Source organism: Penicillium pulvis (assembly GCF_028828015.1).
Source record: "Penicillium pulvis strain IBT 33274 chromosome Unknown contig_5_segment0_segment0, whole genome shotgun sequence".
NCBI lineage: Eukaryota > Fungi > Ascomycota > Eurotiomycetes > Eurotiales > Aspergillaceae > Penicillium > Penicillium pulvis.
The window spans coordinates 3,043,481-3,065,366 of NW_026643078.1; the positions used below are offsets into that span (position 1 = coordinate 3,043,481).

General features: G+C 47.9%; 9 protein-coding genes across 9 annotated transcripts; 4 read left to right on the plus strand and 5 right to left on the minus strand.

Annotated features, from left to right (window-relative positions):
* Positions 1-87: 87 nt before the first annotated feature.
* On the plus strand, positions 88-849 carry N7503_007711 (uncharacterized protein; the record flags this gene model as incomplete). Its single annotated transcript, XM_057067258.1, has 1 exon — positions 88-849. One exon carries the CDS (start codon positions 88-90, stop codon positions 847-849), a length of 762 nt encoding a protein of 253 aa, XP_056920939.1.
* Positions 850-1,183: 334 nt separating this feature from the next.
* Positions 1,184-1,936, minus strand: N7503_007712 (alpha/beta hydrolase; the record flags this gene model as incomplete). The annotated part of the gene is made up of 1 exon (XM_057067259.1): positions 1,184-1,936. The coding sequence occupies one exon, from the start codon at positions 1,934-1,936 to the stop codon at positions 1,184-1,186; it is 753 nt and encodes a 250-aa protein (XP_056920940.1).
* Positions 1,937-3,633: 1,697 nt separating this feature from the next.
* Positions 3,634-4,758, minus strand: N7503_007713 (uncharacterized protein; the record flags this gene model as incomplete). The annotated part of the gene is made up of 1 exon (XM_057067260.1): positions 3,634-4,758. One exon carries the CDS (start codon positions 4,756-4,758, stop codon positions 3,634-3,636), a length of 1,125 nt encoding a protein of 374 aa, XP_056920941.1.
* A 492-nt stretch (positions 4,759-5,250) lies between these two features.
* Positions 5,251-7,296, minus strand: N7503_007714 (uncharacterized protein; the record flags this gene model as incomplete). The annotated part of the gene is made up of 1 exon (XM_057067261.1): positions 5,251-7,296. The coding sequence occupies one exon, from the start codon at positions 7,294-7,296 to the stop codon at positions 5,251-5,253; it is 2,046 nt and encodes a 681-aa protein (XP_056920942.1).
* A 458-nt stretch (positions 7,297-7,754) lies between these two features.
* On the plus strand, positions 7,755-9,379 carry N7503_007715 (uncharacterized protein; the record flags this gene model as incomplete). The annotated part of the gene is made up of 4 exons (XM_057067262.1): positions 7,755-8,246; positions 8,299-8,673; positions 8,724-8,867; positions 8,921-9,379. 4 exons carry the CDS (start codon positions 7,755-7,757, stop codon positions 9,377-9,379), a joined length of 1,470 nt encoding a protein of 489 aa, XP_056920943.1.
* Positions 9,380-10,428: 1,049 nt separating this feature from the next.
* Positions 10,429-12,420, plus strand: N7503_007716 (HET domain-containing protein; the record flags this gene model as incomplete). Its single annotated transcript, XM_057067263.1, has 1 exon — positions 10,429-12,420. One exon carries the CDS (start codon positions 10,429-10,431, stop codon positions 12,418-12,420), a length of 1,992 nt encoding a protein of 663 aa, XP_056920944.1.
* A 587-nt stretch (positions 12,421-13,007) lies between these two features.
* Positions 13,008-14,752, minus strand: N7503_007717 (cytochrome P450; the record flags this gene model as incomplete). Its single annotated transcript, XM_057067264.1, has 4 exons — positions 13,008-13,186; positions 13,272-13,538; positions 13,585-14,248; positions 14,303-14,752. The coding sequence occupies 4 exons, from the start codon at positions 14,750-14,752 to the stop codon at positions 13,008-13,010; spliced, it is 1,560 nt and encodes a 519-aa protein (XP_056920945.1).
* A 341-nt stretch (positions 14,753-15,093) lies between these two features.
* N7503_007718 (putative serine peptidase, family S28) lies at positions 15,094-16,885 on the minus strand (the record flags this gene model as incomplete). Its single annotated transcript, XM_057067265.1, has 3 exons — positions 15,094-16,369; positions 16,419-16,633; positions 16,682-16,885. The coding sequence occupies 3 exons, from the start codon at positions 16,883-16,885 to the stop codon at positions 15,094-15,096; spliced, it is 1,695 nt and encodes a 564-aa protein (XP_056920946.1).
* Positions 16,886-19,143: 2,258 nt separating this feature from the next.
* N7503_007719 (uncharacterized protein) lies at positions 19,144-20,488 on the plus strand (the record flags this gene model as incomplete). Its single annotated transcript, XM_057067266.1, has 3 exons — positions 19,144-19,261; positions 19,326-19,481; positions 19,593-20,488. The coding sequence occupies 3 exons, from the start codon at positions 19,144-19,146 to the stop codon at positions 20,486-20,488; spliced, it is 1,170 nt and encodes a 389-aa protein (XP_056920947.1).
* Positions 20,489-21,886: the final 1,398 nt, after the last annotated feature.

Genomic DNA, 21,886 nt, shown 5'->3' on the forward strand with positions numbered 1-21,886 from the left:
CAGCGCCTCGTTTAGTCCAGCTCAACGGGCCGAGCCTTAACAACAACAACCCGACCCGCATCCTGCGCACACCTGTGCAGCTTCAAAATGGAACCTTCGAAAACGGAAATATTTCTCTCTACTTTTGGCTCTCAGCTTACAGGTAGAGACGATTTTTCACACTATTCTAAACGCCTGGAGGTAGCACTTGACAACATCGACCGTACATACTGGGAACTCCTGGTAGGACTTTCTGCCCCAAAATACACCGAAGAACGCACCCCTGTCTCTCTAGACACGGCAAAGATCCTGATCGCAATAAAGCACTTTACGGACAACCTCATACTCAGCCCTGACAATATTACCATGGCCAAAGCATACGCCTTCATCAAAGAACACTACACAGACCCGAATGAAGAATATGCTATTTGGTCTTCTGCAAACCATGAATTGTGTCGCTACCTTCTTGCCACACTCAGCATGCATGTCAAGCTTCAGGTGAATCGTCTCAAAACTGCGGCAGAAATGTGGACTGCTCTGACAAAGATATATGGATCGGTACCTGCGTTTACCTGCGCCGAAAAATACAACGAGTGGCTGGCATGCGTTTACACACAAGGTATGCATGATTCAGTCTTCGTGAGAAACTGGCGTATGGCCTTAGACAATGTCCAGGGCATTTTACCCAGCGACCAAAAGCTTCCACATTCTCTGATCCGCACGGTGTTCATCAATGCAGTGACCAAAAATCCCCGCTGTGCGTGGCGGGCTCCTACAATCAAGTTCAGGGCCGACGATAGGAATAAAATCGACAGGCTAATCTCGGAATTTACTTTTTATGAACGATTTGATCGGGGTACTCGGGGATAGGCGACCCTTCTCAGTGATATTCCAAATTTTATCGAAATACAGGCAGACATATATCCCCCGCTGCTTATGGAAGATCATGATGCTCAGCTGGGAATGTGAACTTCAATTTTTCCTGGACGGCTGCTGCTCAAGCATCTATAAAAATTAGACGTGAGACTCCAGGGCTTGCTTCCGGCTAGGCTTCCAAGGAGAATAAATTTCAATATATCAGATTCGCCGCCTGGAACCACTCAACATTTAGTACATAGCCAGGAACCAGGTATATGTATATGTATAGCGAGAGTTCTCGATTTATAATCCATGCACCGCACAGCAAGAAGTAATCATAGAACAATTAAATGCTCTCCCCAGCAGCCCGTCGAATGGCTGCAGTCAACTCATCAGGCTGGCTGATAAACGGGCTATGGGATGCATTCACCGTCTCCGTCCTCATCCCGGATCCTTTAGCCGTGCCCTCAACCATCATCTTCTGTACCGCGAGAGGAATGGCTGCATCCTTAAGACAGTATAAGTAGGTTGATGGAATATGCTTCCATGCTGCATAAGTACAGATACTGTGGAAGCTCTGGTAACTATGGGATCTCAAAGCAGCGACCGCACGTTCAACCTGCGCATCATCACAGTCGTTGTAGAAAACTTTGTCTGGATCTGCAACATTGACTTCCAACTTATCGTCTGCCACTCTAAACCAAGGAAGGTCATTTCCACCGAAGGCGCTGATGAGTGATTGTCCTTCGGCAATGACAAAGGAGCAGCAGAAAAACAGATGGGTGACGCCGCCAGTCAGACCCATCTTCTGGCGCGTGTTGATGTCCAGTCCTTGAATTGCCTCATTTGATGGTACCCCGCCATAAGAGTGCACCACCACAACCACTTTCTGCCCTGCATTGACTGCTTGCTCGATTTGCGCTCGGATATGTGCAACATCTTCGTCAAAGTCCAGGTAGTGTGTTAGTGGACCCACTGTGGGTAGATGGACCTTCTTGGTCTTATAATCGACTGCCTCGAGGCGGCTCACAATGGAATCATAGCAATCGGGATTGTGCCACGCGCCTGGAACAAAGAGTATAGTGGTAGATTGATTCATCGTTCTCGAGATTTGTAAGGATGAGGACAGTTTTTGGCATACACTCATATAAGAATCGAGATAGAACAAAAGGAAACCGATGATCAATTTGACTTTGTCGATATTTTTTGGGGGAATGTTTGTTGTTGTCAGAGGGGAGAAAGAAAGAGATAAGATCTACCCTTTATAGAAGCCTTGCCGATCTTGGCTGACGAGAACGAACAATCGTAGCGGAATGTGGTCAAAAGAAGCTAGTCCCGGGCCCAGAAGATGAGACCAAAAGAGTTGTCTAGAAATTTGAAGGGAGATATCTCCCTTTGATAGGGAGCTGAGGTAGGGACGCGAGCCGTGAGAAAGGCATGTCCCAAAGGAGTAACCAGTGAGCTCTTTCAGATGATCTAAAATCTCACAGATCTGCCAAGAATCTGCCTGTGGTTATACATCAGCCTATGTGGAAGAATTTGGTTTGATTGGTCGACTAATTGCTGATTGGCTGGGTGCTTGCGAGTCGAGAGGAATAGGCATAGGTAAGCACAGCCAGCGGTGTAGGCAACCCCCGCACTTGCAGCCGCACCCGCAGCTGCACGAGATGTATACCCTATTGATTCACTTGGCATGTTTCCACTAGCTGCTATTCACTGGGTTTTGACATGTGATTCCGTTGCAGCGTGTGTGATTACAGGCTTGGGTGGTATAAATGCGGACCTGTCGCCGAATGGACGCATTCAGATGGCCTTAGGTGCAGGCGAGGGGTAAATACCGAGAGTCGCTTAGCTGCTTATGTAGCATATGCCGGCGGAAAGATACGCGAACCCATCCATTGACCTATCAGTGCAACGATCAGACTTTAGAGGCCGATGCAGGTAGTGCCGCAATACGAGATAATTTGTCATTGCTGCCCGTATTGTTATTATTTCTTTGGCCTCCACTCCTGGTTTTGCGAATTAGAGGGGTATAATTGCTCATCGCCAACAATGACCTAAATTGTTCAGGCATCTCAATGTCGTAGAGTAGCCTCTTAATACAGGTCGATCCATATACAAATGGTGAACTTGGGGCTGATGGTACTGGGGACTAAGGCTGGCATACATCTTCTTCAGACCCTTACTTAGCTTCAGTATTGTGAAAAATAAATTAAGCATACACTATAAAACCTTCAAATGCCCTTTTCGCTAGGATGATTTCCTACATTTAGAGTGTTCTGATCATGGATATTAGGTATCTTCTATATACTTGGTCCCCTTCTACTAAGACAGGGGTATCCGACAAGGTCTTGAGACCCATCTTGTCATTGGACTTGTGTGAATGCGAATAAGGCCGGCTTTCCGAACCTGAGTGCTATGAGAAACTTGGCGACACAGAGAATTTGAAGGCTTCCGAGGTCAACGAGCCATTCTCACAAGCTCACAATTCGTCAAATGTCGATCATACAGTCTCATCTACCTTGTGGAAAATCAAGGAAAGTACAGGCTCAAGACAACGGATATATGCGATGTCAAATTTCCAAGCCTGACTACGAAGTGCTGCGTACTAAAAAAGGCAGTCTGGGGCGGTTAGACGAGCTTTTTCATAGCTTATACCAAGGTTCTCTCAGCTTTGCCATTCTCTGTTCTCGCCATCGATGGTCCCTACCTCGATTATTCTCCCGTTGTGAAATTGCGAAGAGATTTCTCAATTGTTGTCAATTTAATACATGCTTAGATATTACCAAGTGATGGCTAGCCATTATAGGGTCTCAATACAACGTGTGAACCCCACCCTGTCAGCTTCCCCGCTTGCTTGAGTGCATCATCGACAGACTCCATTCCAAACTCCTCTGTATGATGAATGCCAGCTTTAGTCCCCAGTACCATCAGCCCCGACTCCACCATTTTTATGAATTGAAGAATATGGTGTCGTGAATACATGAATCGACCTTGAAGCCTGAGGCTTTTGAACATAACGTCCAAATATGGAACCTGAATGTCCCCCGACCTCCCTCCCATTATGATACATCTTCCAAATGAACGCAATGAGCCAATACCAGAACAAAGCAGCGCGTTGCTCTTCACTGCAGGCGGCGAAAAGTCAATGTATACGTCGGCACCATCTTTCGTTCCAGCGGCGGATTTGAATAGCTCGGAATTTCGTGCAGAGTCTTCAGTGACCACTACTGTTCTAAGTCGACCTGTGGATGCATGTATCGTCTTGAGGGTCTGAAGGGCGGAAGTATTGCGACCGGCAGCCACTACTGTAGCGCCCATGGCGAGTGCCACAGCCACTGCGGCACCTCCATATCTGCCCGTTGCCGGTGCCACAATCACCACTTCGCCGGGTTTAACATTGACTTCGGACAGTCCACCAAAAGGGACGAGAAATACAGGCAGGAAACATAAGTCAGAAATCGTGTATCCCATCTTTGCCACCAGGAGATCCTCATTCAGCGGATAGAGATTTTCCAGAGGAAATCTTGTGTATTCCGCGTATGTTGCATTTCGCCACTCGCCGTCCATCAGTTTCTGTGCTGCTGGGTATCCACCTCCATGGATTCCGTAGAGAATGGTGACAGATGGATCGTCGCGTGCTCGGATGGTGATGTCGCAGAATACCAACTGACCCGGCGTGAGGCTAACGGCATCCGGCCCGACCTCGAAGACTCTTCCGATGGCAGTGTTACCGGGTGTCATAGGAAGAGACAATGGATACGGACGAGAGCCATTTAATACCTCACCCATGTAAGGGACAATATCGGCAGCCAGAACTTGCACGACTGCTTCGCCCGCCTTGGCTAGCGGACGGGGAACAGTCTCCAGGGTCAGCGGGCGGTCGCATGAGCTAAGAACAAGAGCCTTGTGTGTAGCCATTGTGAATAGTAATCCTCAGTGATCGTTGTACTAGAAAGCAAATATGTAGAACTAATTCACTGGTCTTATAATCACCTCGGAAATACTTACCATCGGCTGTAAAGCGAAGATAGACCATTAACTCCGTAAAGTCCGGCTGCTTCTACCACTGACATCACCTGGACATGACCCGGATTGTTGAGTGTGAACTTTACCTGCAGCTACTTAGAACAGCTTTAGCAATGCTTCGCAGGCTAGTGGCTCTGCCTGACACGATGATGGGTGGATTTGTATAGCTGCAATAACCGATTCTGAGCCGCAGATAGACAGGCAAATTAGAGTCACCCTCACGGCAACAGCCTTGGAGAGAACACTAAAATTACACATAGGAAAGGACAGAGAAGTTTAAGTTTGCCTCAAGGTTCATTTCAAATTCTATCATGATTTCGAACAATGACCGTAATCTCGAGCGTGAAACAAATTAATCCACCGAATGCGCCCCAAAATGTCAATTTAATCCAAATCCACAGTGTTAAACAATCTGTTGCCAGTATCGGTGGCTCCTTGACCACTAAAATGATTATCTGAAAGGCGAAGGGCAATGAACGACAGTCCTTGAGTTCGACTCAACTGCTGAGAAATTCCTCCCCTAGAAAGTGTATGGGAATGGATCACTCCGGCAATGACCACGATGCGAATAGTATCATTAAGCTTTCGAATGTGCTGAACAAAATCCAACACGGACCTACCGGTATTGACGACAGAGTCTACCAATAGTACCGTCACACATTCTGATAGATGCTCCGGTTGGATATCCATTGGATCCTTCGCATGGAGGAACGTGGCGAGTGGTAGCGCTTCACTAACGCCAAAGGCCATTGGTTCCCCACCGCGCATAAGGGCCACGATTAAAGTCACTTTCTCATGAGCAGTCCGATGCCCGTCTGTCTGATGACCCTGGACATGAGTAATTGAATATGGTTCGATACCTACCATCTCAGCGTAGAATCTCATCGTTAAGTACCATCCGGCCTGTTGATGGTATTTCCTCAATGCCGGCCCCGAGATTGTAACATCACGTATCGCTGTCATCATTACTTTGGCACCATTGTGATTCGTAGCATGAAAGACATTGAGACAATCACGGCGCGCAGAGATAGAGTTGAGAAAAGACTCATCAGTCAAGCTCACCAGAGGAAGCTGCAGAACGCTGAGGAGAGGTTGTGGATAATCCCCAGGACATAGGAGGAGCTGATGAGGCGCAAAGCCTTCTTGCCCAATTGATCCTCTCAAAGCATCGTCCATAGTAGTACTGCTGGATCTTTGGCACACACCCACGACGATGGCCTTGTTCGCCTCCATTAACATCTCAAGGTCAACTGGACTGTTTCCAAACGCCCAGACATAAGCATTGTGGACACAGCGCAACCTTTTCACCAAGGAGGCTTTTAGTTTGGGTGTCATGACCAGTCTGTCTGATAAACGGCCGCCCCCGATGACTTGTATCGCTGAAAGTTCTTCTTCTTTGAGAACCAGTTCCCAGACTCGGCGTAGTCCACAGGTAAGAACAACTGCCCGCATGTGAGTCTTCAATGACTTCAAAAATTTGATAAACTCAGGGTACATTCTGATCATAGTTGCCATCTGTTGACAACATATCTCGTAGTCATTGCCATCCATTGCCTCTTCGTAAAGAAGGGTAGCTTGACGGAAGGCAGTGTATGAATACTGCAAGTGACTGCGAAATAGTTCCCTCAGAGGATATCTATCACCTATCAAAGAGGTTCTAGGGGTGAGGTGCCAGAATAGAGAGCCGCTATCGTATGGAGATAAGGTCTCATCGGCATCCAGAACGAGCACCGTCTCAGGAGTTTCGGAGTCAGTATCGAAAATTTTGTCTATCTGGTCCTCAGCGAGCTTAGTATTGAGGTCTTCTGTGTGGCGATGGAAATCTTCAAGGAGCGCAGAAAGCTGCTCAGGCAGGAAACGATGCGGTGTCACTGTTGTAAACAAAATGTTGTGTAATCTGCAGACATGACGCAAGTAAGTCTTCTCTGCTTCCTGCCATTGGGCCAGATGTGGAACCGATGCGCCTGGGCGGCTCCGTTGATCGATACGCCGATGATCTGCAATAACGCCAGCTGGGACTTCCAGGTAAACAATGTGAGTGTATGAGTCGAAATCAGCTTGTGTGCAGATAAGTTGATATGTTTTCTCTCCCTCAGTCCATAGCATCGAATGTCCTGAGATGATAGCACTTTTCCCAAAGTCATGGCATCCTTGTTTGATTCGTTCCATGGCACGACCGCGGTAATTTATTTTCTCGGCTTCTGATAAGGTATGGAATGCTTCAAGCCCGCCGGGGGTCACGGTTCCAATAGCACGACTGCCATCAAAGAATAGAAAGTCGGTCACGCTTCGCTTAAGTCCATCCAGAAGATATGTCTTTCCAGCCCCTGGGAGGCCATAGAGACCAACGATGACGGGCTTTTTATGGTGGCCATGTTCCTGGCTAACTGAAGGGTTGGGGTCGTGGAGTTCTTCGTTGAAGCGCTTCATGATTGATTTGAAAGGGTTTAAGCACAAAGCTAAATACAAAGTTAGCAACCAGTAAGATGTGCGTAATGTGGTCTTAGGAAACACTCACAGTCAAGGGACAAGGCTTTCCTCAACCAAGTAAGATACAAATATCAATGAAAGATGATGGAAGTGAAGAAGAGGCAACGTCAAGAATGATATAATTTATGTCGGGATATTCGGTTGTTTCCGTTAAAATTTGATTGAGGGCGTAGCAAACAGCAGGTTATCGGCATTTTCCTATTCCAAGGCTAGAAATCGCTATTTTAACGATGAAAAACGAGGATGCAATGTTTTGCCGTTTGAAGTCCATCCTTAGTCTGCACAACTCATTTTCTTCCATCAGTATGGACATGTTACCAACTTCTCTCTCATACACAGCAATCCCCCTGGTCTGCCTTTGAGAATAGGAAAAAATTCACACAGAATTGACGCCAATCATGTCTCCAGATTCGGAATTTGAGTACCATTTAAGCCTTCTGAAACACAACGATGAGACCGAGCAGGTTGATGACGCTTCTGTGTCTCCTGTTTTTACCGGCCCAGTTCTCGATCTACCAGGTGAAGGCCCATCCCAGTATGGCTTGCTTGGGGGTATCAAAGAAATAGCGACTATTGGATTTCCAAGTTTGGATGACGAAATCCTGGAGAAAGATCCCCGGCTGTTTTTCAACGTGGCCTCCCCCTCAAGCACCTTTATATGCGGCTCTCAGGGGTCGGGGAAGAGTCATACGCTCTCCTGCTTACTTGAAGGCTGCCTCATATCTTCTCAAGCTGGCAGGCTTTTGAACCCTCTGTCAGCGATTGTTTTCCACTATGAAACTTTCATCAGTGACCGTAATGGTTCGCCTTGTGAGGCAGCCTTTCTCTCTTCCAATCTCAGCATTGAAGTTCGCGTTCTCTGTGCTCCAACAAACCTCCACACCATAAAGGTGATGCACATTTTCCTAATATTCTGCAATTTATTGACTGTCTCTGGTTTAGGAATCCTACTCTAGGCTCAAGAACATCAAAGTGGAGGCTTTACAAATCGACCAAGCCAACCTTAATACCAAGCGTATGATGGATCTCATGGCAGTAGGCAACAATGATGGAGCTATGCCACTGTACATGCATACTGTCCAGCGAGTGTTACGGGAGATGCGTGAGCTACAGCAGTCTACAGGATCCCAGTTCGACTACGCCAACTTTAGGCGGCAAATCCTCGACTCTGGTCTTCTTCCAAGTCAACTTGAACCATTGAAGCAAAGACTTCACACCCTTGAGAGTTTTATGCCCCTGCAACAGGTTAACCTGGGCAATACATTCAGTACCAAGAAATCAAATCCCAAGGTTACAGGTTCGAGCTGGAGACCAAAGGCAAGCTTATCATAGGCCAATTAAGATTATGAAGCTAATCCGTGAATCAGGCATCGCAATTGACGATCGTCGACCTCTCCTGTCCTTGTATCTCCCCAGATACTGCTTGTTCCCTCTTCAACGTCTGTTTCGGCATCTTCATGGAACAGGAAGCAAATATTGGCAGGGTAGTTGCACTTGATGAGGCCCACAAAGTTCGTGCCTAACCGGAGGGTAATGTCCTATCCATGCCTGCTGACTATTTTAGTACATGAAAGATTCAGTCGAAGCTCAAAGCTTCACTGAAACTCTGCTTTCGACTGTCAGATTGCAACGCCATCTCGGAGCCCGGATTTTCGTCTCCACCCAAGAGCCCACCATCTCCAGCGACCTGCTAAGCCTTTGCTCCATCACAATTGTGCACCGATTTTCATCGCCAGCATGGCTACATGCACTTCAAGGCCACATCGCCGCGGCCGCCTTCGGTGCGCAATCGAAAAAAGACCCCTCAGAAGATGGCGAGGTAACTAGCAAATACGCATTGTTCCATAAGATCGTTCGTCTACGTGTAGGCGAAGCCTTGCTGTTTTGCCCGAGCGCGGTATCTGGCATTGCTGCCAAAGGTTCTGAGCCTCAAAGGTTGGGTACATTGGGTGGCGGGTACATGGTAATCAAAGTTCGCAATAGGCTTACGGAGGATGGTGGGAAAAGCGTCATGTCTTCTTGAAGCAGGGAATTTATCGTGGGGGTGTGAAAAATGTTTCAATGTTAGAATCGAAGCTTTGAGAGTCGTTTACTATCCAAATTTGATAGCAGATTCAGTTAAGTGAGCTAGATGCAGGAAGCTCCAGAAGTCCTAATAGTAATTACTTTGATCATCCGCAGTCACATGTAATTGTCTGTCTTAGTGTTCAAGAGCCCTCTCTGTCCTGAAAGCTCGGCAGGATCTCAAGAAGTTCCAATTTGAGATCGCAGATGGTATTCAATACACCTCGGAGCGCGTGGAGGTGGTGGTTGCGATTTTGATTTGCTAGCGCTCGACAAGGAGAGATTGTACATTCTCCAGTTAGCGGCACTTTAAAAAGCAAGATAAATCAGAATTTAGACCAAGATCGGGGCAGGATGTGAAGCACGAGGGAAGAAGGGTTGTTAACTTGACAGAGAGGGAAAAGATGGAAGTTGCCGAACAACTCATCAGTCATCATATACATCCCCTCCCATCCAGGCTATCATCAGACCGCTTGCGAAATACTATGTAGAATATGATGTAGCCCATAACTCCTCAGCTATGTTCTCTTGTGTCCTCGTACAATCCAGCTAGATCACTCAAAATTATTAATAACTTGAGGCAACTTCAATGTGTGTCTCTGATTGGCAGCCTCGCGAGAAACTGGAGAGCCCCTCCCGCAGCTACCCCTCCAATATCCATAGCCTGACTTGTACCTCTTCTGCCTTCAGCCTCGTTTCCGACATTGCTTGGGGGATTTCACATCGCCCGGCTCAAATTTAATTGGTCTCACTGCCGGCACAGGCTTGCTGGCGGTGCCCCATTGCCATCGAGATTCTTCTGGGTTTTTCTTTTTACAGCTTCGTACTATTGTGACGTGGCAGTCATCCTCGGTCGGTGCGCTTATCACCCTAATCGATGCAGCACATTCACCTTTCAGCCCCATTTTTCAGTGACCGAGAGACACGTGCAATGCCAGCTTGTGCAAGCTGGGGTATTTATTCACCGTGGCGTTGCTCCTTGATCCACCGTCTCCAACGTCGTTGGACATGGCTCTCCTGGATTATCTCCCGTTAACAGAGCATCACGATATTCGTCTGATTGATATTATACCGGGAGCATTCACTGATACTCTGCAAATTAAAGTTTTCCACTGCAGACTCGAGGAGTCACATGTGCCACAATATGAAGCCCTTTCTTACGTTTGGGGCTCGAGTGATAGCCCTACCACGATTCGAGTGCAGCTAGTCTTAGCCGGTGGTAGCGCCAACTTCCATGAATTCCTAGTCACTCAGAACCTTGCCGTCGCGCTTCAGCATCTTCGTCTCGCCGACTCTGTGCGAACCGTCTGGGCCGATGCCATCTGCATCAACCAGCTCGACTACGCAGAAAAATCACAGCAAGTCATGATGATAGGTGACATTTATCGCCTCGCTCGGAGGGTTATTGGTTTTCTAGGTCCAGCCCAGGACGACAGTGATCTTGCGCTTGAGATCTTGGAAAACCTTGCAGACATGGTCGAAGTGGACTTCTCCTCTGGTCTTATCAAATCGTCCGCGGTAGGGACCAAAGATAGCAGTTGGGCCGACATGCACTCAGCGCTACCTTATGGTCGACGCGAGATTCTAGCTATCTACCACCTAATTTGCCGAGATTGGTTCGGGAGGCTTTGGATCCGGCAAGAAATCGGCCTCAGCGGGCGCCAGGGTACGCTCCTGTGTGGCAGCAAAGCAATTTCTTGGCCACTGATGTGCAAAGCAATCTTCATTATCCAAAGAAAGCCCTCGGTGAGTGGCGTAATGAATACAACAGAACAGGAAGATGATTTCCGGCGCGGCATGCTACAAATAGATACTGTCTGCCTCTACTCCAGGCGTGCATTCAGCTTTCTCAATCTAAGACGTCAAATACGCAGTTCTAAGTGCTCCGATCCACGGGATCGCCTTTATGGCGTTCTCAACCACCTGCGTGACTCTGGCGACCTCGGTATTATCCCTGATTACAACAAGACAGCCTCAGATATCTACACCGATGCAACTCAGCGGCACATCAGGCACACGGGGCGTCTCGCTATCTTGTGTCAATGCGAACTGGATGATCATTCTGTAAGGTCTGAGCCCCTACCAAGTTGGGTTCCCGATTTGGCGGCCCCGATGGATTCATTAAGTGTGCACGAGGTCGGCCCGGAACTGTTTGAGCTACTGCCAGCCTTCTCGAGCATGAATGATTGTCATCTCGGAGCTTACGGCTTTCGTATCGGTCGCGTCGAGCATGTCATTCGCATCGATGATTATTGTCTGCACAATGTCAGCGATTCCACGACGGCACGGGAGCTGCGCAGAGCACTGATGGAACTCGACAGCCATATCCAAGCCGGCAATAATACAGTCTACAACAGCAGGGAAAAGAGATTAGAAGCATATTGCCGCAGCCTCTGGCTCAATAATTTTGCAGAGCGCTGGATGCCCGCGGTGCCCCATGAATCGCCGTACAATGACTCTCTTGCGCTAGTGCGAGCCCTGCTCGACCCAGAAAACTCGACTGCAAAACTTCCATCCCATCCCAACACTTCCCGATGTCTTGTCCATGTGCGTGCTGCCTGCACCGCCCGTACCCTATACATCACAGCAGATGGCCACGTGGGAATGGGCCCAGCCTACGTCCGTCCTGACGATGAGGTGTGTCATCTATTTGGCTCATGGAAGCCTATGGTGCTCCGCCCAGTCGCTGGACAGTATCGTCAGGTTGGTGAATGCTACTTAGAAGGCGGAATGCACGGGGAAGTTATACTTGGTGAGCTGCCCGCGAATCTGCGGAGTCTTCTAGACCCCCATGGACTGCGTGGTCTGCAGCGCGCTGGATTTGTCGATATTACCACCGGGCTTATGTACAAGGAGGACCCAAGGATGTTGCCGTTTCTCACGGGACTTGTAGAAAGCGGATTGATTGGAAATTCATCACTACAGAGTCTTGAGGAGGCTGGGGCAATGGATGTGCTAATAAAGGCAGGCTTCAAAATTATCAATTTTGAGTTAATTTAGCTGCTGGGTATTGATCACCAATCTTGCCATAGCGTCTACGGCTGATACCCTTGTGGGGCCTTAATTGTAGCTTTGCGACGCCTATTCTCGATCGTCGGCTACCTTCCAGCACCACGGCATCACGCCACGCCCATTCATTCAGTAATCGACGCTTGATAATTCAATTCGCCAGTCGAAGCTCCCTTTCGGCAAATTGACCGCCTCCTTCAAGTCATTGATAGCGTAACAGTCTGTTCTGCTCTTACAATGGCGTGGCCGCCAAGAAAATTCGGAGAGGTTATGATTGAAATTGGCTTTTGCTTCTTATGTCCGATCAATCACTGAAGGATCTGAAAATGCCAGAAACAAACTTTGCGTTGACTCATCTTTTTAAAGGTTATCACCGGCTATAGATTACACCGACATCGGCTGGGTTTGGATACGCGGGAAACAGCTTGAAAATCATAAAATCACGGTTTCCCTAATCGGTAAAAAGTATATACAAAGTCGAACTCGTTGGATGTAGTTACCTTGGAACCTACCCATTCGATTCCCTCAGAAAGTACCAACGTAAAACACATTAATCGTAAACCAATATCCTAAGTATCCTAAATCTTATCCGAAGAATACAACCGCACAGGCACACCAGCATCATGCATCATAGTCAGGTTAGATTGCTTGACCGGTTCCTCGGTCTGATTAGGCCGCGGATCCGCATTCTCAAGCGTATCGAAATACTGCAAGAGTCTGACAACAGTATAACTGGCCTCGGTGAGCGCATATTGTTCTGCAGTGGAGTAAATTAGTTTGACTTTCTTCCCAACGAATATCTGCAAAACTTTAATCAACACCGAAACAGATTCAAAACTTACGTCCGAGGCATATCCGAGGTCCACCATTGAAAGGCAGGTATTCCCATCCGTGCTTGGCATTCTCTTCCCATCGCTCCGGTCGGAATGAGCGTGCGTCTTTACCCCATAGATCTGTGCGGCGGTGCATGGCGAAGACATTATAGGAGCACATTGTTCCCTTTTTGATATAGATTGGAGATTGTTTATCAGCGCCGCCTCCGACGGGTAGTGAAGTATCCTTTGTAGCGACTCGGAAGTTGATCGGGACAGGCGGTTGGAGACGGAGGGCTGTCCTGTTAGCGGAATATTAAAGTTCGGGTGGAGTGGAACCTACTCTCGTTCAGGACATATCGCAGGTAAGAAATATCCTTCAGTTTCGTCTGGGTAATTTCGCCACGCGGGTTCCTACTATCCCCGAAGGCCTCAACGATCTCCCGACGCAGCCGCGTAAAGACATTGGGATGACGTGCAAGGTAGTAGAATGTCGAACTCAGTAAACTGGCCGTCGTATCCCGTCCGGCAAGGAGGATATTCAACATGTTATCGCGCAGCATCTTCGGGTCATCTGTATCAGCAGCGAGGGCGTTGAGAAAGATATAGCGGTCGTCTTCTTTCCGGTCGGGATTGCGCTTTGATTCCAGTGCGACATTGACATAATGATCCACGACTTCGTGGACTTGACTATTTGCTTCGCGGAAGGCCTTCGGGTTGACGAGCCAGTACAAACCTTGGGCGCGTGATCGGGAGGCGAGGTAGTCCTGAGCGACTGTGAATGCGTCGGCGAAGCCTTGAGCGTTGCGTACGGCGGATTTCGCGAGGACTCCAGTTGTTTCAGACTCTGGGAGCATGCAGCCAACTGACTCGCCAAAGAGGAAATGAGTAGCTGAGTCGAGGGTTAGGAGGAAGAATAGGCGTTGAATATCGAAACTAGTTCTGTCTTTGGGGATGAGGTCGAGGAGGTGGTTGATGTGGTCATCCAGTAGAGCTAGATCCGCGACCTAGGAACAATGAGTACATGCTGATTCTTTTATCAAAGTCATTCCAATAAATACCTGATCCCTAGTAAATTGTGGTCGCAATAATCCTCTCGCATGCGACCACCCCGCTCCATCCAAGGTAAAAATTCCATCACCGAGCAAAGGATAGAATTGTTCATGTCGCGTGCCCAAGGAAAAATCCTGGAATTGGGTCGCCAGAATAGCCTTCACGTTGCTTGGTTCAATTGTAGTGATGATCTCGCGACCGAACATCTTCTGCTGAAAGGTATTCCCGTATATGGCATATTGATTGGCCAAATAATCGATCCATCGCTTTTCGCGAACAGCTTTGCTAAGGCGAATAAAGGCCGGAATGCCGAAAAACGTAGAGGAACCGGGCGTACAAGGTTGACAATGTAGGGATTTAGACTGTTTGTGATGATGGTGTAACTGCGCTAGGTAACGCAGGACCAGGAAGGTCGCATATACTGCGCCAACCAGGACCACAACTGGGTTGAGCAGCATGAAGAAGGCGAATGATCTTCCGATCGATATTATTCCAATATAAAATAAATTGAATTTGTTGAGTTTATTTAGAAATTCCGTACAATGAAGGAATGAGAAGTAAGTTAAATGAATAGCAGTAAATCCAGCGGATCCTATTTGACATGGACATCAACATCCTCGGTTGGGTCACACGTGAGACTTTCGGCTCGATCGCAAGCTGGTATGAAAAGAGACTAGATCGCTAATAATATGCTTTCCCGGGATGCACCCATTTCTCCGCGCCGATCCCTCTTTACCAGTTCCCCTCCATGAGTGGATCCAGCCGGGTTGTTCCCGGAACCCCTTGCGCCCTCGCAAGATCACTGACCGCGGTCCGTGATCGTGATCGTGTGCGTGTTTCCCTTAAAACAGGGCAGCCACTCTTTCAACGCCTTATAGAAGTATTCACGTGAGGTCCTCCCGGGCGCGAAATTGGTCAAGAAGTCATAACAATGCTCCGCGTTGGGCATGATGTAACCGAAAACCGTGTCCTCGTCTGTCTCCACATTGCACTTGGGGATCTCGGTGGTGAACTGGACATTTTGCGGAGCGATGCTTTCCGTGGCGAGGGGGGAAAGTGTGCGCCATGGATCGAATTCCCCGCCGCTCCAATAGACGTTTGACGGGCGGATCGTCCAGCCTCCGGTCTGTTCGTTTGTTTCTTCAGTCAGGGGATGTTTTGGGAGGATTCCTGCTGCAACGGCATCTGGGAACTGGCGGTTGCAGGTGTACTGAACATATTCCAGGGACTGATACTTGGAGAGGAGAGAGTGAGAGCCAATGTTATTCGTTTGGAAATAACCCCATTCTGTGCAGAATTGCCATGTCCAGCTGATGACGTCCGGGTCGGTAGCTTTGGGGTTCAGCACACAGGATACAGGCTGGGTTTCGTCGAGACCGCCGCAATTGGTGTAGTAGTTGAAATTGACCAATTCGATGAAGGCTGGAAAGGAGGCGAATCGTTTGGCCACGTACTCGTTGCCAAGGTAGGGTGCGAAGCCATGAGGTCCCGCAACCGTTCCAGTGTGCGGGTCCGTCTCGAGATGTTCGCAGAAGGATGCGAGGCTGCCTTCTCCGCCGCCAAAGCCGTATGACTGGAAGAAACCGAAAATTCCACCAACTCCAGTTGTGAAATCCCCATTGTTGTTGTCTTCAGCGCCAGCGCCGAAAAATAATTTCTTGATAGCTGCGGCAGATTCGGCGTTCTTGTCAAGCTCCGCGTCGACGTATTCCATGGCAGCTTTGATATCCCGCGTACAGTTCAAGTATCCGTTGGCGACCATAGCATCATAGACTTGATCGAAGTACACACTCATGTCAATGCGCGCCTCGACTGGAGCTGAAGAAGCGAACGAAGCAAAAATCGTGTCGGGATACTTATTTCGACTGAACGCCGAGCGCATTCCAGAATAGGAACCTCCAACCATGACCCAAGGCGAGCCAGATGGGGTCAAGTCAGTTTCATTATAGTTCTCCCGCGTGAAGTTCTGTGCAAAGAATGGAATGTCGGCCAAGGCCTGCTCATTGTTTAGGTAGGCAAAGTGCTCTGGCGGTGTATCGACGTTAACATCATAAGGAAGCGACTTGCCATAATACCTGTAGTATGTAAGTTAAAGAAGATCTCACAATATTAGATTTTACTGACCGATGCTCCCAGACAATGCCCATCGCACCATTTTCTGCCAGCATTTCCACAAACATCGAAGTCGAATTCCCCAGCTGTACCTTCGCAGCACTCTCCGCGGTAGACTCGCCCACATCATAGATGAAGACAGGGCCACCTTGCTGGTAATATTCTTCCTGCACCCAGTACCGATTCTTGTATATGCCGACAGATGAGTTGGTATGATCAATTGGCATCTATATTCATCAGTACTCCTTCCATCAAATGAATTGCGAAATACTTACCATAATATATTCCTCCTTGATCTCATCAGAGTTGCGCGCCACCAGGGTATGCACAGACTCCTTCTTACTCAAAATAACATCAGGACTGATCCCCATCTGAGCCATAAGCTTCAAGTCACGACGAAACGGCGACGAAATGCCCATCGAAGCAGCAGACCCTGCCATACTCAACACCAAACCCCACCACATCGTACCGGAAAGCATTTTTTCGTTCAAAGTAGATCAAATAAGATCGCACGTCGTGCTTTAATGAAAGAAGGAATGGAATCATCATGTCGATCTGCGATTCTGCTGGTATATATGCTGGAAGTAATAATTCACCAAATCCGAGAACAATACTAAGTAGAACAATGTTTGCGTCGATGAGGCTTCTGCAGTCGTCCGGCAGGCGGATGCCCCAATTGGTCCCTGGTCTTCCCGAGACTGAGTCGCGTGCAGGTGTGGGCCTCATCTGCATGACCCAAATATGCGTGGGCCCACACCTGGTCATGATCTACCGACTATTTGTTCGAGATAAGCTACTGCCGGTCGTGTGTCGAACTCTTTCCTGTTTTGTTCTATACCCGGCCGTTAGGCCCTAGCTAATATTGATGTCCTAAGAGAGGGACATTTCAGCAGCATGACCTTACAAAACATAAGATCAGGTTTAAGATACACTGTTCAACAGTCTCGGAAGAAATGGCTACCCAAAGCAATCAGTTGGCTGGTGTTTTACGGTAATTTCCGAATTAAGATGGATTCAGCCCTGGACTAAAAAAAGGGACCACGAGTACGAAAAGTTAATCTCCAGCCGAAACCATATTACTGTTTTTGCCATGTGTCTGATCGGGAATGTTGAGGCTTCTAGGGTTGTAGAACAATAGGAAGAACAATGGGTGGGGCGCCCAACCTGTAGTATTGTTCTCGATTAACTCAACTTGACTAGCTCAAGCACTCTGTTCACTCATATCGTCAGGTCAAGAAGCTTCACCCATTGATAACATGGTTTCTTGGTTGGGTCCCCTGTCGCCCCTTGCTTGGTATGTTGGGTATGGAAGCGGCTCAGTGGCGTTGGTGGGAATGTTGACCTGGAATGTAGATCATCCACACTCTGAGAAATACTTTTCACGGGCGAAATTATTGAGCAGAGCTATTAATCAATGAGAAAAATTGCAAATGCTTCACACATGCGCATCATGTCAACCGCACCTGGATTCTGAGATTCCATTAAGGGAGACCGAGCCAGAATTTAGCTACCCAGGCCTCCGTTGCGTCCTAACAAATTTCCCGGGAACCACTTGACTCCCGAGGTCCTAGACTGCAGCCCTGGAGCATGCACCATATTATCCAATCTTGGGGACTGATAATAAAAGGTAAAGATTACATTCGCATGAATACGAATCCCGTTCAACTATTCGTTTTTTCCTACTTATACGGGTGCTCAATGGCAGTGCGGGCCCAACACCCAGGGACCTCGGGAAATATATATTGCAGGACAATTACTTTGGAACCATTTTAAAGGTGCCTCAGCCCTGGAGGTGGCATGTGAATATCGAATGCCCAGGTGAGCAACATTACCAGTGAAAGTTGAAACTCGAGTTGATGTCAAACATCCTTTGGTCTTCATCTCAATCTCCAATAGCCTAGGAAACGCGGGAAGTGCTATCTACACGATGTGACGTCACATGTCAACACTCGATTTTTATTTTTTTTTCGCGTTTGACTATGCGCAGGGCCCAAAGCAGAAGTTGGTGTCGCATAAATGTTTCTGGAAATAGGAAACTAAATGTACCCCGCCTTTCGAGATAAGAGTGATCAAGGGTTCAAAATCACCCTTTTAATTAGTGGTTTATTCTACGGTAGAGCACGTGCTCCTGACCCGCGAATGTCAATGGCTCATGGATAAAAGGCTAAATTTGCATACGAGTGCGAGGTCCAACCTATGACTAGCCTGGCTTTACTAATTTCATCACACTCAAATTCAAGATCGCACTTATGCACGTGGGTTGATATCCCAAGCTCCATTGGTACCACGCGGATCTCGGGCTGGCGCAACCTCTCATTGACGAATGCTATGTCTTCGTTCTCTTGTTCCCCGATAGAGAGATTGACATCGCTGGTGGAAATTGTGTTGTCCGAGCACTTGTCTCAAAACAGTATGCACTAGTATTGCCGGGGCACAATGTCAAATCATGATCTCTCATTAGCTACAGCAATGTGGAAGCCTTGAAGAAGCAAAGTCAAGCTTTTAATCGAGGCATCTAGCGTCCACGGCTGACACGAACAGGATTCAGGAACAGGAACGCCACATATCTCCGGTATAACTGTTGGATTCTAGAAGCCTGCTGAATCCACCTACCTTGTCTTTAAACTACCGACGGCTGTTTCTTTCCTTTTGTACTGTCTAAACCTCTCATATAAAAGGCGAGCAGAATCAGCATAAAGCCGAACATAGAGCTGTTTGTCTTTTCTTCACATACAAGATGCCTTTGATGTCTCGTGTTGCTCTGACCTTGGGTCTAACCCTCGGTGCTGCTGCTGCCCCAAACTCCATCGCTGCCCCTAAGGGTACCGAGAGCCTCACTCTGGCCCTTCTTGGTGGTAAGTACTTGTTGTTTTAGCAAGTTGGAGATCAATTTCCGAACAGGAGGACTAACAGATCTAGACTACGGTTGGACTGGCTGGCAGCCTCTGCCTTTGGATTTCTGCAACAATGTCTTGTCAAAGCTCGAGGCCGACGGTGTGGAGATCCCCAAAGCTATTCTGAATGACTGCGATGCTGGTGACCGTCTGGACATCTCCAATGCCACAATTGAGGAGAGTAAGTTGGCCATCATTTAAAATCGTTCAGAGAAGGAAGAAGAAAAAACCTAGACAAGAAACAGAAGCACAAGGAAACGGAAGAATAGATAAATGCTTACGTTTATTACAGCCCGCACGGCTCGCTACATTGAAAAGGTCTGTCTTAAGAAGAACTGCGATGCCTTTGTGTCTGTCGGCGATAACTTCTACGACAGCGGTGTGGACTTCACATCGGAGGGTATCCAGCGCTTCTACGAGGGCTGGGCTGACATGTACGTCGGCGAAGCCTTCGACAACAAGACCTGGTACCAGGCTCTTGGCAACCACGACGTTGTCGCCGGCCAGGCTGGTGTTGATTTCCAAACAAGTCTTGCGCCCCTGATCGATGACCGCTGGTACTTTGGGCACGAGAACCTGCCGTACTACACCTACGACTTGACCGGCTCTGACTGGACCGCAACATTCGTGGTCGTGGACTCTGATTGCTTTATCAACAAGTACCAGGTCAACACCTCAGTTTACAACACCGACTATGTGATCTCCTGCCACAAGGAAACCCAAAAGCAGGTGGACTTTTTGCGCGAGTCTTTTGCTAAGTCCGACGCTACTTGGAAGATCCTGCAGATCCACCACGGCTATATGTCCTCCTCAACCAACTATACCGAGCTGAACCCCTTGATGGAAATTGTTCGCGAAAACAATGCCGTCGTCATCAACGGCCATGATCACTGCTTGGCCCACTACCAGTATGAAGGCACTGACTTTGTCCTCACCGGTGGCGCAGGCTATGCTGAAGCCGGCGACTGCAACTACGGTGTTCCTATCGGTCCCTACGCCAAGTGGCTTGGTGCCGATGCCGATCAGGCTGCCAACGGTTTTGTGACTCTTGATATCGACCGCAGCGCCTTGAACTTTGAGTACTACGTCCGGGATATGCGCATGAAGGGTGCCGACTACTACGTTGTCAAGGACGAAATGAAGCCCTCCTATAGCTTCGCCGTTACCAAGCACGCGACCAAGGCCTAGGTGCTGCATTATCAATGGAAAGTTTCGGATCGTGTAATGTGAATACTGTGCTTTTTTGGGTAAAGTGTAATATTGATCAATACAACCTTTTGTTACCCTTCAATTAGCGTAAAACTGAGCTCCACACTATCCACTGGCAAGATGGCCGAGTTGGTCTAAGGCGTCAGGTTAAGGTCCACCTTGACATCATTTCCTGATCTACGTTTGTAGGCGTGGGTTCAAATCCCACTCTTGTCATTTCTTTTTTTTTTCTTCCGCTATGGTCTTAGTCGACTGGCTAGTCCGCTGAGCCCTGACATGATTTGGTTCCTATATTCGGCGATAAATGTATGTATGCTCATAAAAATTGGTTACGGTACCCTGGGAGGTCGGCGTCACCAGGGTCCTGCTGGGTGTTTAACACTGCAACAAGAACAACAACAACCACCACCACAAATTGGCCTCACGAGTCGAGGTAATCTACATTTCGGCAATCGCACCTTGTTGACGAAGTGAAAAAGCTTAATCAATGGTTTGAATCCACTATTCGCAGTAGGTAGTGGTTTGGATAATTGAGTATAACATGAGTGGGGCCACAAACGGAAACATTCGTGTTAAACGGCCCGGTCGTTGATTTTCAACGTTCTAGATTATTTGATAGCGGTCCGCATCCTGCTTTGGACTGCCTCACAAATCAGCATGACGAGATGAGTAATATCCGTCGATAGATCGTCAATTTGGATTGATCATGGAGTAGTCCACCGCACATTGAGCAATAGAAATCGGAGGCAGCTTCAGCATTCATGATCCATATACCCTGCGAATCGAGCGATCTGTAAGCCAGAGTTGCAGAGAAACTGCAAGTGGAGCTATGCATATGTCAGTCGTGTCAAAGGTTTGCTGTGGTGATGACGTCAAAAAGATAAGAAAGAACGGATGTCGAACCATAGACTGAAGCGGACGATTCAGATGCGCCAAAGAAATGATGCGACGATGATGTAAATCCATTACCCGTGCTCTGATAATTCCAAGAATTTGAGAGGGAGAGTCCCTGATATTTTTCTAGCACCCGTGGACGTCTGCTCATTGCAATTGATTTCAAGGATGCTATGTAAATTCTGATTTCTGGTTGGCCTAGGGTGGTCATAATCTTGAATGTAGATCCGTGGGTCGGCCCGATCATTTTATATCACTAGTTCTAGATCACCCCAGTAATGTTGCGATCTTTATGTCATATCTTGAAGGAAAATATTTTTCCTTTCTCTTTGACGAGTAATAATGCCGAAGGAGGGTTCGATAATATCACTCTTATTGAACACAGTCTATCATTCCACTCAGTAAATTGAAAATAAAGTGTGCTAAAAATCCCCTCGCGCGTCATTTAAGGGAATTATATCTCTTTAGCATGAGTTTTGAGAT